This window comes from Drosophila tropicalis, unplaced genomic scaffold (genome assembly GCF_018151085.1).
Source record: "Drosophila tropicalis isolate 14030-0801.00 unplaced genomic scaffold, ASM1815108v1 contig_593, whole genome shotgun sequence".
NCBI classification, from domain to species: Eukaryota; Metazoa; Arthropoda; class Insecta; order Diptera; family Drosophilidae; genus Drosophila; species Drosophila tropicalis.
In genome coordinates this window covers 1,083,179-1,098,536 of record NW_027173070.1, presented here as the reverse complement: position 1 = coordinate 1,098,536, position 15,358 = coordinate 1,083,179, and the positions used below count along the sequence as shown (strand labels likewise).

Here is a 15,358-nt window from a genome sequence, read left to right as displayed (position 1 = left end):
AATAATAGCGGGAGATTTAGATTAGGATTAACACACATATAACATTTAATTGAGGTTCGCCCCACACATTGGCCACACCTACACATAAATCTGGCGACGAATCAACGCTTAATTTACGGCTAGAGCAACTCTCCCGCTGCAGTGCACAGTTAATTCTGCTCGATCACAAATAAAACACTCTTTCATATGCATTTTTTAAGCATTTTCAAGTCAAAACATGGGAAAGAAGTGCAGCAAAACAAATGTAAAAAACACTATTTAAAACCCGCTATTTGTTCAACAGTGTTGCAGAACACTGATAACTAAGGTGAGTTTCTCCAAGAGAGGGGAAATGTTTATAGTTGAGTAGGCGCCAAAGAATATTTGAAAAACAACTATTTTTACCAGTATTTCTAACTAACATAAAAAAACAATATCTTATGCTTGTTTACTCTCTCTCCCTCACTCAAATGAAGAGCGCTGCAAGAGAGGAAGAGAGAACATACACACACCACACACAAAGAAAACGGGTCGATAAACGAAAGCATAAAGTAAACAAAAAAAATAAAAGCAAACTCCCAACTTCTCTCTCTCCACACTTTACACACTCTTTATGTCCAGCAACAATGTTATTCTCTCTCTCACCCTATCTTCTCGCTCTTAAGCTGTCTCACTTGCACACACTGCATTATGCTGCGTTGTCTGTCGACGTGCAATATAAGCAACAACAACAAAAACAGATTCTCTAATGCGGGAAAATTTCAGTTTCAGGTAGCTGCACGCGACCCTTCCCTCCCTCTGCCGTTCACTATCTGTTGTCCATACCCCTTTTCGAACAACGAACCCATTTGATGTTTGTTTAAAATTCTAAATTCGTGTTCCTTCTTACATATGTATGTATGTATATATTTTATAATCTTTACTCTATATAACAAATTTTTAAAGACACATTGAACTTCAACAAATGCAACAACAAGTTTATTTAAACGTTGCGTTGATTATTTAAATTCTCCATCTATGTAATTCTAAGATTTGCATTACTTATTGTGTCCCGTTAATAAGAAGCTAAAGATTTCCAAATTTTTGTTGCAGTTCTCCGATTTGAAAAAACAATTTGTTTAATTAATTAATATTTATCATGTTCTTAAATCTCATACGCATAAAAAAGAAAAGATTCTTCAAGTTAAGGAAGCAGTTAAAGGAAAGGTTCAATAAATACTATTTGGCAATACGATAAAAATACAATCTGCTGGCTAAGGGGACGATTAGATTTTAGTACCTGCTTTTAAAGATAGAAGTAACATTAATGTGTAAATAAGGCAAAGGTGTTGGAAATTTTTCGTTATAGAATGGAAAGTTGCTCTCGTGTGAACTTTACATTCTGACAGCCGATTCTACGACCCTATACTATATTTTTGTGAACTCTAAGATTTTTTCGGTCACCATAAAAATGACTATAATAACTATCGTAAAAATGGAAATTTCATGAGAAGGAATGTAAAATGCATAAATGAAAGTTCTGTGGCTCCATATAATCCAATCTAAAGTGTTTCCATGAAATTTATTCTTCGTCAAGCAGAATAATTTATTTATAAGAAGACAAAAAGAAAGGTATCAATTGAATTTTCTAAATTTTATCTCCATCACAAAAATTGACAATTGTTCACTTTTGCTTGTGAAATTGGTTCAAACTTTATTCTAATAGTCAACAATAGTTGGAAGAGTGTAAAAAACAATTTAGTTTGGTGTAAAACTTAATACGTTTTCAGTTCACTAGCAAGTTCTAAATGAACCCTATAAGTCTTATGTATCCCATGTAGCCTGTAGAATAACTAATTAACTGACAAATATGTTTGTACATATAAATATGCAGGGTATTCCAAAACGATTTCATTCCAACATACAAACATAAAAGTATCTATTCATGCATATTTATTCTAAAACTTTAATAGAATTAACAAAAAGCGTTTCCCGAGCTTGTTCTTTTTCACACACAAACACCAAGAGGAAGCACACACGCACACACGTAAGGGAGGAGGGGGGTGGCACACATTTATGCACTTGTGCTTTTCCGTTTTTCTTTCACGTTTATCTATTTTCATTTTCAGTTTTTTTTTATTATTGCTTTAATTTTCGTTTTGTATGCAGTTTACATTTTTCTCCTTCTTTCTCTTCTTTTTTATGTTTATGTTTCTTGTGTCATCGTTGATTGCACTTGATTTTGAATGTTGCATGTTGTAACATTTATTTCTCTTATTATCTCTAACCGAAGGAAAAGGTTTCATTAAAAGAAAGAGATAGACAGCTATAGAGAAAAAAGGAGAGAGGGAAAAAGCGAATCATGGGCGTCAGGCATGCCACCTGCTTTGATGCTGCCTCGTTCAACATTCTTGTTGAACGCATCGTTAAATGGGAAAAGATTAATGTTAAGTCGTTCGTGGGTTTTTGGGGTTTGGGGTCGGTCGCCTGTTGTTCCCCCCAATTTTTTGTTGTTTGGGTTTGGTTTGGGTTTCTCTTATGGTTATTGTCGCTTTATCAGATATTTAGTATGAGATACGTAGAAATACTCTCGACTTGACGAGGTTATTTACCTTTTTTTGTGGGCTTTTGACAATTTTTTGTATACTGCCTTTTATCGACTTCACAAAGGTACAATCAGAAAACATTAACTTTCCTGTGATATACAGCATAAGATTAATAACTTTTGCAGCAGTTATTATCATAAAAAAATTAAAAACAATATTTTGTTTAATTATTTCCTTATGTAAATCAAACATGGGAGGCAGGTGACATACATAGGAATTCAATCAATTGTCTCTTTTGATTTTCATATGAATTATCCTGAATGTATTTGATTTATTTTATGAGTTTCCTTTATAAGCTACGATTATGCATTTGTAGTCGATAGATCTGTCCAAAAATATTTAAATCACGAGGTTCAAATTAGAAACATTTACAAAATTTGATCTTGTAGACTGTAAGCCTAAGCGATGGAAAGTAGTTGAAATTTGAGAATTTAAACGGACTTTAAGTCAAATGACTCAAACATAAATATTTGTAGATAAAAAGGAAAACGTCTTCAAAACAGTTAACACTGTTCTACAAGAAAGAGGTAAACATTTTACGGTTCTAAATGTCATCATAATTGATGTTGATGATTAAATTACTACTTTCTAAAGTTAGTTAATATGATTTTTACGACAGATGATCAAATTTATGTTTATGTGATCAGTAAGAACATAAAGAAGTTGTTCAAAATTATTTAAGTTCATTGAAATTGTAACCAACTAGGCCAATCATACCAATGCTCACTAGAAAGAATGGCGATTAAATGGAGACACTCTCTTATCAATTATTACCAAGAACATTTAAAAATATTCAAGGAAAACGGTAAGTTCAAGGCACAATATTTACTTTGTTACATTGTGGCTTAACGATCCCTGTTCCCAGGTAATCTTGTGTAAAAGGGTGAGTTTACATCTTTAAAATGTACATGGTATCCCATAAGACACGCAGGTATTTAATATTCCTTGTTATCAGTGCAGTTGACTTAGATAAACCGTTAGAAAGGTAAGCCGGTGGTCGGCAGTCACTTTAGCCGATGCCAGAAATGACTTCAGTCATGTCAAAATTAACTTGTTATGGGAAATTCGAGACAAATTTTAGTGTGAATCAATTTAATCCATTTGAACATAAATTTTGGTATGCATTATCGAGTACATTTTACTTGGATCGTAAAAAGAAAACTGTAAAACTGTAATTGCAACAATTTCCTTTTTTGCCGCCGGTATTTATTTAAGTTGTATGTTCTTTCTCTATTGCTTAAGAAATAGTTTTTAAATTCAATTAGAACCTCATTTGTTGTGGCCAATGTTTCCCGGTCAAGATTAGTTTGCATGATTATTTTATGTGAATTGTTAATTTATTCATTTTCACTTTAGACTTGAATTGTGCACTATTCACTCACACACACTCACTCACATACATACATACATATAAATATGTGTATATTAAATTCATAGAATGCGCTAACAATTTAAATTTTATTAGAAAATCCCATTAGATACACACACAAACACACACGTGCTTGTACACACACACACACACACACACACGCACAACACGAAGGCAACTTCCACTTCCGCCATAAGTTGCCTTTGTATCCCAACAACCACCCACCCACCACCATTCCTTAGCCCACCCCCCACTCCACTCCCCATACAAGAAAAGAACTCGCACAATTGAGCACGCTTCATTTGCAAGGCATGAATGAAGTAACAGATGAGGGGTAACAGGGGGAGGCCGAGATAGTGTGGGAGCGAGAGTGAGACCCGCGAACAACAAAAAATCATTGCATATTTGCTTGGGCAAACACAAACAAATGCAAAATGTGACATAGACACACACAAACACACATCCGTAGCGAGAGAGAGAGAGAGAGAGACAGTTAAGTATCTATGTATGTTATTATGTGATGTAAAATGTTAACTATGCTGTAATAGTTTTCCCAAACGAAACAAAAGCAAACGGCAGAAAAAAAACACACACACAAAACAAAAAGAAAAACCATAAAAGAAACAGAAAATTGAATAGAAAAATGCAGGCGCACACACATATGCAGAGAGAAGAAATCAACGAAAAGGGGGTGGAGGAGAAAAACATGCGCAAACGTGTGAGGGAGTCGGAAGAAGAGCCAGAAGAAGAGGGAGCAATGCACGCGACTTGCTATGTAAACGTAATCGCCGCTTTAACTTTAGTTTTGCCTTTTTCAGTTATTTTTACTTAGTATTAACTTTAGCTGTCGCTGGTGTATATACTAACATTTAAAGTTAGTCCGTGATGTTCTTGTTGTCGTTGTTGTTGCTGCTGCTGCTGCTGCTGAAGTATCCAAAAAATCCTTTGGGAGATTTTAATATTTGTTTGACACACACACACAGTTGAAATTTTTTTTATAGATAAATTTGTGTAGCCTTTTTTAAAGCATTTTCTTTATCATCATCTATTTTGTTGTTGTTTTAATTATCCACTCATACACTCGGACACACACGCACACCCACACACACTGGCGGAGACGCAGGGAGACACGCGAAACATAAATTATCCGACCAAAAAAGAAGCAACAAAATTCCCAACGCAACGCGCTTCTATGCGTTTGCGTTCCTTCCGCTACTTGCAGGCTCGACGTCCGTCGCGTTTAAGAGAAAATGGCTGACTGAAATTTTCGACCGACAAGTCCAAACAAGTCTCGCTCTTTGCGGTACAAAAAAAAATCCCACAATATTTCAAAACACCCACCATGTAACACTCTCTCTCGCTCTCTCCCTCTCTCTCTCTCTTGGCAAGGATAGAGTATTTGAACCACAAACAACCGCCTGTGAACACATGTGATGGCAACTCCAACAGAGAGAATTTCCTCAGTAAGTGAGAGAGATGCAGAGAGCGAGAGAGAGTGGTAAACAAGAAATTCCCTGTTTTTGCAACACATTGTCAGTTCTAAGAGGCATCTCTTCGGGAGTTCGTGTTGCACGCGTTGCACCCACGAATGGCTCTCTCTTTCTCTATCGCTCTCTTGCTGGCTTGTGGCTTGTTCCCTACATTTTCTGCCCATTATTATTATTATTTTTATTTTTGTTGTTGGCACGTTAAATATTTCCTGTTTGTCGCCACCGCCGTCGCTGCCCGTCCTTGCAGTCATCACTTTGAGAACCCGCAAAATGTGTGAAGGAGCAGCAGGATGAGGGGCAGGCAGGCAGGCGGGTGGCATGCAGACACTGAACAGGGGGGGGCCATTGTGCCACAAGGCAGAGACGGTAACAGGCAGTTCATGTTATGGTCACGTAGTCTGCCCTCTCCCTGCCTTTTACCCCTTGCCCTTTCTTCTTCTCTACATCATCTCTTCTGCCCGTTATGCGTCTGCTGATGCTCCTTCTGCTACTACGACTTCTCTCTCTTCCCTCTCTTTGCCTTTTTCTCGCTGGCTCGCTTTTATTTTACTTTTCATCTCGTTTTGTTGCCTTGGCTTAAATGTTTATCTAATTATTTAGACGTTTTTCCGGGCGTCAAAAAACAAAACCAAAAGAAAACGCAAAAGGAACGAAACGTATTTAATTTGCTGCATAAATCTTTGCTATAAATTTGTCAACGACTTGGTCTCAAATTCTTATGGGGGGCACTGTGGTTACGGGGGAAGTACCACAACACTTGACTTCGGAGGGGGAATGGGTCAAACGCTTCCATTCCCTTCCATTTGAATGTGGCAATCTGTTTATTCCAACTTTAATTAGTGAAAGTGACATTATTGTTTCTAACGGGAAAATATTTCCATATTATGCTCTTAATAAACCTATATTTTCCGATTTGGAATCAAATTTTCCTTACTTTATTCACTGTTGATGTTAACTGAAGGTATCTAACTTATTAATCACTCTTTACTATTAAATAGAGTCTGTTATTTATTACTCCAACCATTACCAATTTAATATTAGACACTTGTAGGCAGGCTATTGCTTAGTCCTTCCAAAAAGGACTTTTTTTTAAGAAAGTGTTACCATTCATTTGGAATTACATTTTCTTTCATATTTCATTGTTTCTAAACAAAGCCACATTTATCTTTATTTGTCTTTTAACATATTACTACTAATTTAAGAATAATGAAGAGTTTAAATAATGAATAGTTTGCCATCTAGTTTAAGAAACATTAAAAATTTTATAAATGTTGCAAAATAGATTTGCAATTTATGACATTTCAACGGAAGTCAAGCGTGACGAAGGACAATTGAAAATGGTTTTTGGGAAAATTGCCTTCGCTTCCTTTGGCCCTACCATAAATTATAAACCCCAATTTCTTCCATTCTGGGGCTTTGCCAGAAACAAAAGCACACACACACATACACACACATGAAGTTCAAATAGAAATCCCCTTCTAACAGTCATCAATTCCACTTTGATCAGGCTAGAGGCAGCAGCTCTGACTCTGGCTTACAATTTACGCAATTTTTTGCATAATTTTGGCATATTTTTTTTTTTAAATGTGCGTGTGTGTGTGTTGGAGGGGGAGGGGGAGCACACACTCCTCGAAATTTGTTTATGCGTCAATTTTGATTTATGTGTGGCATAATTCTAGGCGTTATAAACTGTTTTTGACAACTGAAAGAGGTTGCCTGGCCCCACCACCCTCACACACTCGGTTGTCTCCGCCCCCCTCATATGAATTATGTGTGCGACGTGTGCGACGTCCGTTTGTGTTTTTTGATTAGGGTTTTTATCGTCTGATTTACTTATGCTAATTTCAACATGACACAAACTACATACATATAAAGTTTAACTATGACAACAACAAGAACATGAAACGTTTTGTTTAATGCATTCAATTAAATTTATTAAATTAAATAAAATTAAATTTTTATTAACACCCGAACACAGTTGGACTAGGAAGGGATCTCAGCATGTGGCACGGTGTATCTTATGTGGTTCGCTGCCATTATCCTGTCAACATTCATGTGTGTGAGTGTGTGTGGAAATAAATAGTGACAATGTATTTACAAAATATATTGGAAACCCTTATCAATCGCACAAAACTGCCTTGTTGACATTAAACAAAATGAATGTGATGACTTAAAACCCACCTAATACACAGAAAAAAATAAGTTTAATATTCAGTTATAATGATTAAGAGTAATATATTTGAGGTTAATCTAGATTTTCTTGTCTCATAAACTTAATACAATCATCTTTAATGTGATCGCTGCCATTCCATCACGGCAATAGATTGAAACGACACGATTTGATCGATTCCCGAATTGAATAACATATATTTTGTCTTGTGTTTATATGTCTAAATCTTTTAAACTTAATTATCAATCTATAATAAACTTGCAAAATCATTTTAAGAGATGTTTTTCAACTTACTAGCTAAAAGAATAAAAAGATCAATCCATAGAGAACATCTGCTACACCATAAATTATATATGTATATCCCCATTTCATTTAATTTTGAGTCGATTATCAGCGACAAGTTGTAGCCAATTGCACTTGCATCGATATAATTCCCAACTGGTTTTAGCGTCCCAAATCCCGGGGGAAGAAGGTTTCATTTACTTCATTCGCTTCTTTTACTCAATCTTTTACTTTTTAAAGCACTTTTCTTGTGTTCGTGTTGACAAAAAGTGTCGCCGCATGAATTCCTTTTATGATTGTATTGTGTGTGTATCTGTGTATGTGCATGTGTGTGTGTGTGCATGTTTGTGTAATTTTTTTTAGACACTTTTCCAAACTAATTTCAAACTTTACACTTCGAGGCGACGAGGCCCGACAGAAAAAAGCGCAGCGAATGCAACAGCAAACAACAAACAAACTGAAAGAAGCAAAGGAAAGGAAAAAAAATTGATTGCCGGACAGATGGAGGGACAGACTTAGAGATGGCTACGAAGAACTCCGGGAACAATGTCAAAACAAATGTTAAAGCGGTGCAGAGTGAGCGGCTGGCGGGCGGCAGGCTGCAGGCGGCGGCAATGCGTTTTTATGTTGCACGAGAAAAATAATGGAAAAAACCAAAAAGAAAAAACTCTCGACTAGTTTATGGCCTGTATAGATGCTCACCCAGCTTAGGGGGCATTTTGCCGTTAAACAGTTCGGCATACCCTTCGAGGAGAGGGTATCAAGTATTGCCAACGGGCAGCCCACACAGTGAAGCAGCTGTGATTCTATTCCTGCTGTAGTTTTTGTTGTAGTTTTCTGTGTGTGTATATTTGTTCCCAGCAAACACAATGCATCTCACTCTTTCCCACTCAAGGGGTGCGGCACATGTTGCCCTACTGTGGTTGCCCAGGCAGCAGCCAGCAGTACCAGGAGCAGCATCTCATGAGGATTAGGAATCGGTTAATGGAATATATATAAAGAATATCGCCATAAGGTAAGCTTTAAAAGATATGAGAATAATGGTCTAACCGTTGGAGAATTAAAGTAACTAAGGCTCTAATTAGGAAAGTATCTAGGAACTATCCGTCATCAATCGATATGATATATAAAACTTGTGGGCAAATCTCTTTCTCTATCCATTGAAATTTGCCTATAGAAGTCTAAGAAACAATATGCTTTTCTTGACTTGTTTAAGGGGTATTAAATATTCGAAGGATTCTCTATATATGCTAAATGTATGTACATACATATGCCTATCCCTTCCTTCCAGTAGTTGCCCATGGCTGCTGCTACTGCTGCTCCTGCTGCTGGTAATAATCCCAAGGCCCAGTACTGGCAACAGGCAAATGGATAAAGGCAAATTGCGTGTGCAAACAGTGAAGAACTGCAGCTTCATTAGCGAGGGTTGCTTCAACAAAGACATAGATACACATACAGACACACACACACACACAAACCAAGCATGTTCATGTGTGTGTCCTGAAGTTTTATTATTATTTTCTTTATTGTTTAGCGTGTTATAATTGGGGTGCCAGAGAGAGAAGGAGAAAAACAGACAGAAAGGAGAAGGGATGCCAGGTCCAACAATGCATCCATTCGCCTGGAAGACCTACATTCTGTTTACACTCCGCAAAGGTACACACAAATACATGCATATGTGTGTGTGTGTACACCCACTACAAGTGGAGTCCAAACTGAGTCACTTTCTATGTGTGTTTGTGTGTGTGTAGGATCAGAAGGGCTTAGCTCGGCTATTACACGAGGAGGGCGACAAGTACATTCAAGAGGGGCGAGGGGAGCTAACACTCTGCTATAAATATTAATTGGGAACTGTTGGCAATAGAAATAAAAGAAGAAGAAGTGAAATCAATCTACCCCTCAATCAAACTGCTTGATCTACTCACTTTCAGGGAACTCATGCTTTTGTCTCTCTTGAAATGCAGGTGTAGACTCTAGAACACTGAGAATCTGTCTATAGATCCTTTACCATGGTTTCCATAGAAAGATATCATTCTAGTTGGCTAAAGAAACATTATGATCAAATCTGTACAGTTCAAAAAAGAATGTCATTCGCAAAAATGAAGAAGAACTATCCAATTACTGAACCGAATTGAAGGCTAAGCTGGAAATACTTTCAGAAAACTGAAAAAAAAAAACACAACTTTAAAGGGTTTTTTTTTTTTTAAAACCTACTGCATTTCCGTATTCACTAGCATTTCGACACACACCAAGTCAAGTAAATGCCAAAGCCATAAACATTCGAGGGCGTGACAAAAGGAAAGGAGCAAGTTGTAGCCGAATCCAATTCAATTTATGAATTTATCCGCCCTCGAAATTCGTAGATATGCAAATGCGTTAGGCACATAACAGTAAAAGTTGAAAATATCAATATAAATATAAAGATATTACCATAAGAACTTTAGGAAATAGCATTAAAATCACAAATATTTAACTTTAACAAAAAGTGAAACTCCATAGTATAAGGGAAACGACTTTGGGATATCCTAGATAGGATAATAAATTAATAAAATTAAACATTTTTATTAGAGTTATTATTCTATATATACGACCTCCTTATATCTGCAAGTTATGGTAGTAAAAATAACGAAATACTAGGATTAAAACAAGATCTGTAAGATCTGTCTAATATTTATAGTAGACACTTCTCTCTTGCTTGTATCTGAGGTCGCCATCTATAGACTCTACTTCCACAGGGTATCGAAAAGGTATTGCCATATGGCAGGTATTGTTCATTTTCCTCCTTCGAAGTTGAAGTTGTGTTTTTTTGTTGCTGCCTTACCAACGGTTTCTACCTTTAATTGTCCGTTTCTTTAGTACTTATGTATGTATATGCAGATGTGAGTATGTATATTTGACTATTTTGCTTGGTCCTTTTGTTGGAAAGTATTTTGTGTGTGTGTTTTTTACCTTATTTTTTGGTAGGCAAGTACGCCTTGGGGCGCAATAAAATGTTTAATAAATTGCAAAAGTGCGCCAGGAAAACTCCATGGCGAGAAGAGAGAAGAGCCTGGAGAGGAAGAGTGAAACCAAGTCAACGACACATTGTGCACAATATTCTAAAGATGTTCCAGTGAAAGGTATGGTAATAGTCGTAGACATCCTGTGTGGGCGTGGCAAATGTGTAGTTTTTTGGCATTCCACACACGTAAAATGTATTGAATAATTACAATGAGATGCCGAACGGCATACAAAATGAGAGAAAGAGAGAGAGAGAGAGAGAGCGCAAGAAAAAGAAGTTTTCTCCAAGAAGAAGTAGTAACTCCACCGGACATTGGCCACGCCCAGTGGCAGTTAGTTATAAATACTTTTAATCATTTCATAGATATCACACAATCAACTGATTGCATCTCACTTGCAACTTGGCCTAATGACTGGCCACTCTCAAAAAGATTGATGCATTTTGGTTATAAAATTGAATTTCGCTGGAATATCATTCCGAGGAAAGGAAAGGAAAGGAAATTCAATCGCAGGCCATTGGCCTTTAAGTAGTGCTAAAGTATCAATCAAAATGCGTGCGGTCATAATCATAAAATTACATTGAAATTTACGAATTTGTGCGCCCAAGGTGAGTTGCCTCCAACAACAACAAAAACAAAAGGGCAACTGGCAACTGGCAGCTGGCGGCGGCAGAAACAAAATAAAAGAAATGATGAGAGAAACGCTTACCGAAAAAAAACACACTGGGAATAAAAGAAAAAGAAAACTGAATTACAAAAGATGATTTATCATTGCAGAAGGTTGGATGAGCTATATGTCCATGGGCTTACGGGAGGATGTAGATGATATTACGAACCGATGAACGGGGAAGGGGGGAGCAGAGATGACTGCAACTTGATTTACAAATTGGTTTGCCTGAAGGCTCTGTCGAAAAGTGAGCTATGAGTAACACTTGGTTATGGCAAGACAACAAAACAAAAGCCAAAAAAAGAGGGGGCAGAAGCATAAAAATAAACTTTTCTTTTTGGCCCGGAGAAATATATATGTATATATTTGAAAGCTACTACAAGAAATTATTAATTGATGTTAAGATCCTAGGAAAGGCTAAAAAGAGTTTAAAAGATTCTATTAAAAGAAAATGGATTCTTGAATAATAACTTGAAATCTTATTTGAAATCTTTTGAGTTATGTCTAATGATAAAAGAGAATGATAAAAGATAAATTTGTGAAATTTTTACTCCTTTTTGCAGATAATCAACTTCTAAGGATTCACTTTTGATAAAAAATATATAAAATGTGTTTTTGTGGTTTGAAACTTGCAGCAATCTATCCACACATTTACATTTCTGCTCCATTCATTTAATCCTTCCGGCATATCAAGTTTTCTGTCTCTTTTTCATTCTATTTATGTAAAAATTTATTTGTTTGTCTTTGACAAAAACGGTTGGGGCAAATAAATATTTGAGAAAAAATGTTAAATAAAATATTTCGCACCTGATATACATTCGCAAACACTTGAGAGACGTGGAGAGACATGTCGAGAGATGCCGAGAGATTGAGAGAAAGATATGGGGGAGCATTGTCAATATTTAACTTTTAATTTATTTAAAATCAATTTACGCAAAATCTTTGGTAAAATCTTTTGCACACAGATACACACACACACACACCGAGACAGAGTGAAGTCGAGTAAAGTGCATTGGAAAAATCCTGCATAATTTAATTGTCTTGTTGTCGGAGTTAGTTAGTACATACAAAGTACGTAGTAGTCCGACTACTGTTTCTGCATCCTGTCCTAATGTCCTTACTGGTGTCCCGTTGTCCTGGTGTCTATGTCTGGTTTGCTGTCTTGTCTCTCACTCTCTCGATACGCCCCACGGCCATGTGCAGCCAAGTTGTCTTTAATCCACACATACGAATCTTCCGCATCCAGCGGTTAGGCAAAGGCCAACACATGGGGGCACGTGAGACAGGTGGCCACAATAGCCATGCCAGTGGATTGCTCTCTGGTTAAGGCATGATAGCTGGGGCTGGTCTATATGTGTGTGTGTGTGTGGAAGCAGTTCTGGTTTTTGGGGTATTTGGGGCTTTTGCGGTCCATCGTTTTGCCAAACCACAATTACAGTGTTTGCTGCAAGTTTTATGCCAATGCGGGAGCTCACTTACTGACAGAGTTTATTAAATTTCTCCTCCTACCCGAAAAATGTTCAATCTTTAATATTTCAATTGAGGCAAATCAGAGACTAAAACGGAGTGAGGGGAGGGAATTGTTCAATAAGACATATAGAGTTACTTGCCACCTTTCACCCTAAATGCAATACAAATTAGCCTTTCGCCATGATTTTCATTGCGGCACTTGATGCGTTGTCTGGGTACCCGACACTCGGCTACACTGACTTCCTCCTGCTCCTCCTGCTCCATCTATTCCTTCTTTGGCTGCATCTCTCTCCTTGGTTGGCTGGTGTCGACAACAGGCACCGACATTGGCGGCTCGCATTGTTATTCAAATGCTGCCATTAATACTTCACTAGCAATTGCAAATACTCGACAATGTGGAAGCAACCAGCGCACGAGGCACTGAGACTAGACTCCAGATTTGGAGGCGTGAGTTAGGTGGAGGCGGAGAAGGACACACATAAACACACACACATGCAGGCCATGGAATCCGGCTTCAACATCTCCACTACGTTGCCTTTTATTCGATTTAAACGAAAGTCGGAAAGGAGTCCCAGGGAGACAGGCAGGCAAAAAGGCAGCAGAGGCGGGAAAGGCGGCATTCATATGTAAATTTTCTGTGACTTTGCAGTAGTCGGTGCTACGTTTTGGGTGCAGTTTTTATTCTAGCTTCTTCTCCTTCTTGTCTCGATTCGTCTCTTCTTGTGAAATTTAATATTGGCAAATGAAAAATTTCAAGTGCTTTGAATTTTCTATTAACCAGTTGAAATCTTTTTTTCTTCAATTCTTTGTCGATATGGAAAATGTTCATGGTTATTCTCATGGGACTAGAGATAAAGAAATCCCAGTTGAAACATCGATAGAAATTAATATTCCCTCTTCATTTCCCCAACTAAGATTGCAACTTAAAACTTATTAGATTAGACAGACTTGCATTTGCCTGTGATAACTAATTAAGTTGATTATTAATCACATCATGTGTGAAGTACTCGGTATTACCAGCTTTTGTAACTTTTTCAACTATGAGGCAGAAGATTTGCATATCTCTTTAATTTGGTGAAGTTTTCTTGGAAACTGAGAAGAAAGTTTAGTTCAGCTACCAATCATCCACATCTTTTCTTTGCCATTTAAAATTGATGGAAAAGTAGAATTCAGTTTGGGAACCATCGAATTCACAACATATTTATTTAGGAAATGTTAGAATAAAAGAGTTTTTGTGTTGAGTAAACCCAAAGTTTTATGGGTAAAGCACCTAACAGATAATGATATTCACTTGTTAATAAAGACAACCTACTAAAATGCTTTAGGATTCGATTCGAACATGTTGAGATGCAGAAATTTAACACATTATCCTTGAAATGCAAGCACCTGAATTCGCAGGAAAAAACCACCTCAGTTACTTACAGGTATCGAAAGTGATTCAACGGTGCCAAAACGAATCATTTTGTGGCAGGCAGTTGAAGAATGTTAATCTTGTGCAAAGGAAGGAGGTAAATTGGCCTCTGGTGGCCACTAAAAGGGTAAAACTTCGATGTTTTTTTTCCACCAGCAATAAATGTTAATGCAACCCAATTTTAATGGAAATTGTTATGTATACGTTGATTGAAGTAGTGCCCAAGTTATTAGCCTTCAAGTGGCCCACAGCATGGTGAAAGAAGAGTATATATCTAAGTTCACTACACCCGCACTTAGGTAGGGTATTTAGGTATATTGAAATGAAATCAAAATCAAAATCATTTGTATGTCTGCGATAAGTTTTTTTCATTTTTTTGTTCTTCTTGTACATTGAGAGGAAACCCCGCATGACAACTACAACAACAATGACACTAGGCAACATCAATAACCCGGTCCAAGTATGCACACACACACACAGAGTCATACACACTCGGTATCAGAGACATCATCCCCCCAAAAAGGTATTGAATTTCAGTTGTTCCTGGTCCCTTTGCCCATCGCCCCTGGTCCCCCCCGTAGTTTCGTCTTCGTTTCGTTGGTTTCGTTGAAGCATTTAATGAATTTATCAGCTGTGGCCCATCGCCTGACCCAAGCAGCAAGCAGTTCGATGACGTTGACGATGACTACAACAACAACAACATCGACTTCGACTACTTCTACTACTTACTACTCATGTGTCGGGTTGTTGGGTTCCATTTATTCTTGAGATATTCGTAGAACTCCCACCACTCCACACACACACACACACACACACACACCAACACACACATTTTCAGTTATTCATTGTAAATTCGAAAATGTATTTTTTCTTTTTCTTCATCTTTTCTTTAAATTCTTTTTTTTTGGTTTTATTACCATTTAATGGTTTCTAGTA

General features: G+C 37.2%; 1 protein-coding gene across 5 annotated transcripts in view; it reads right to left on the bottom strand.

The window, feature by feature from the left end:
- The window catches only part of jing (AE binding protein 2 jing), a 152,177-nt gene that overhangs the window by 6,105 nt on the left and 130,714 nt on the right, over positions 1–15,358 (bottom strand). The window contains exon 1 of one of the 5 annotated variants that reach the window (XM_068291362.1): positions 4,801–4,956. The exons of 2 other annotated variants lie outside the window; for them this stretch is intronic. Coding sequence is in view for 1 of the 3 variants with exons in the window: in XM_068291360.1 (XP_068147461.1) it covers positions 79–86 (8 nt within the window). In the remaining 2 variants the exon portion in view is untranslated. Of the gene's footprint in view, positions 1–78; positions 239–4,800; positions 4,957–15,358 lie in introns of those variants that run through there. 2 more of the 5 variants (XM_068291361.1, XM_068291360.1) reach the window with 2 other exon arrangements.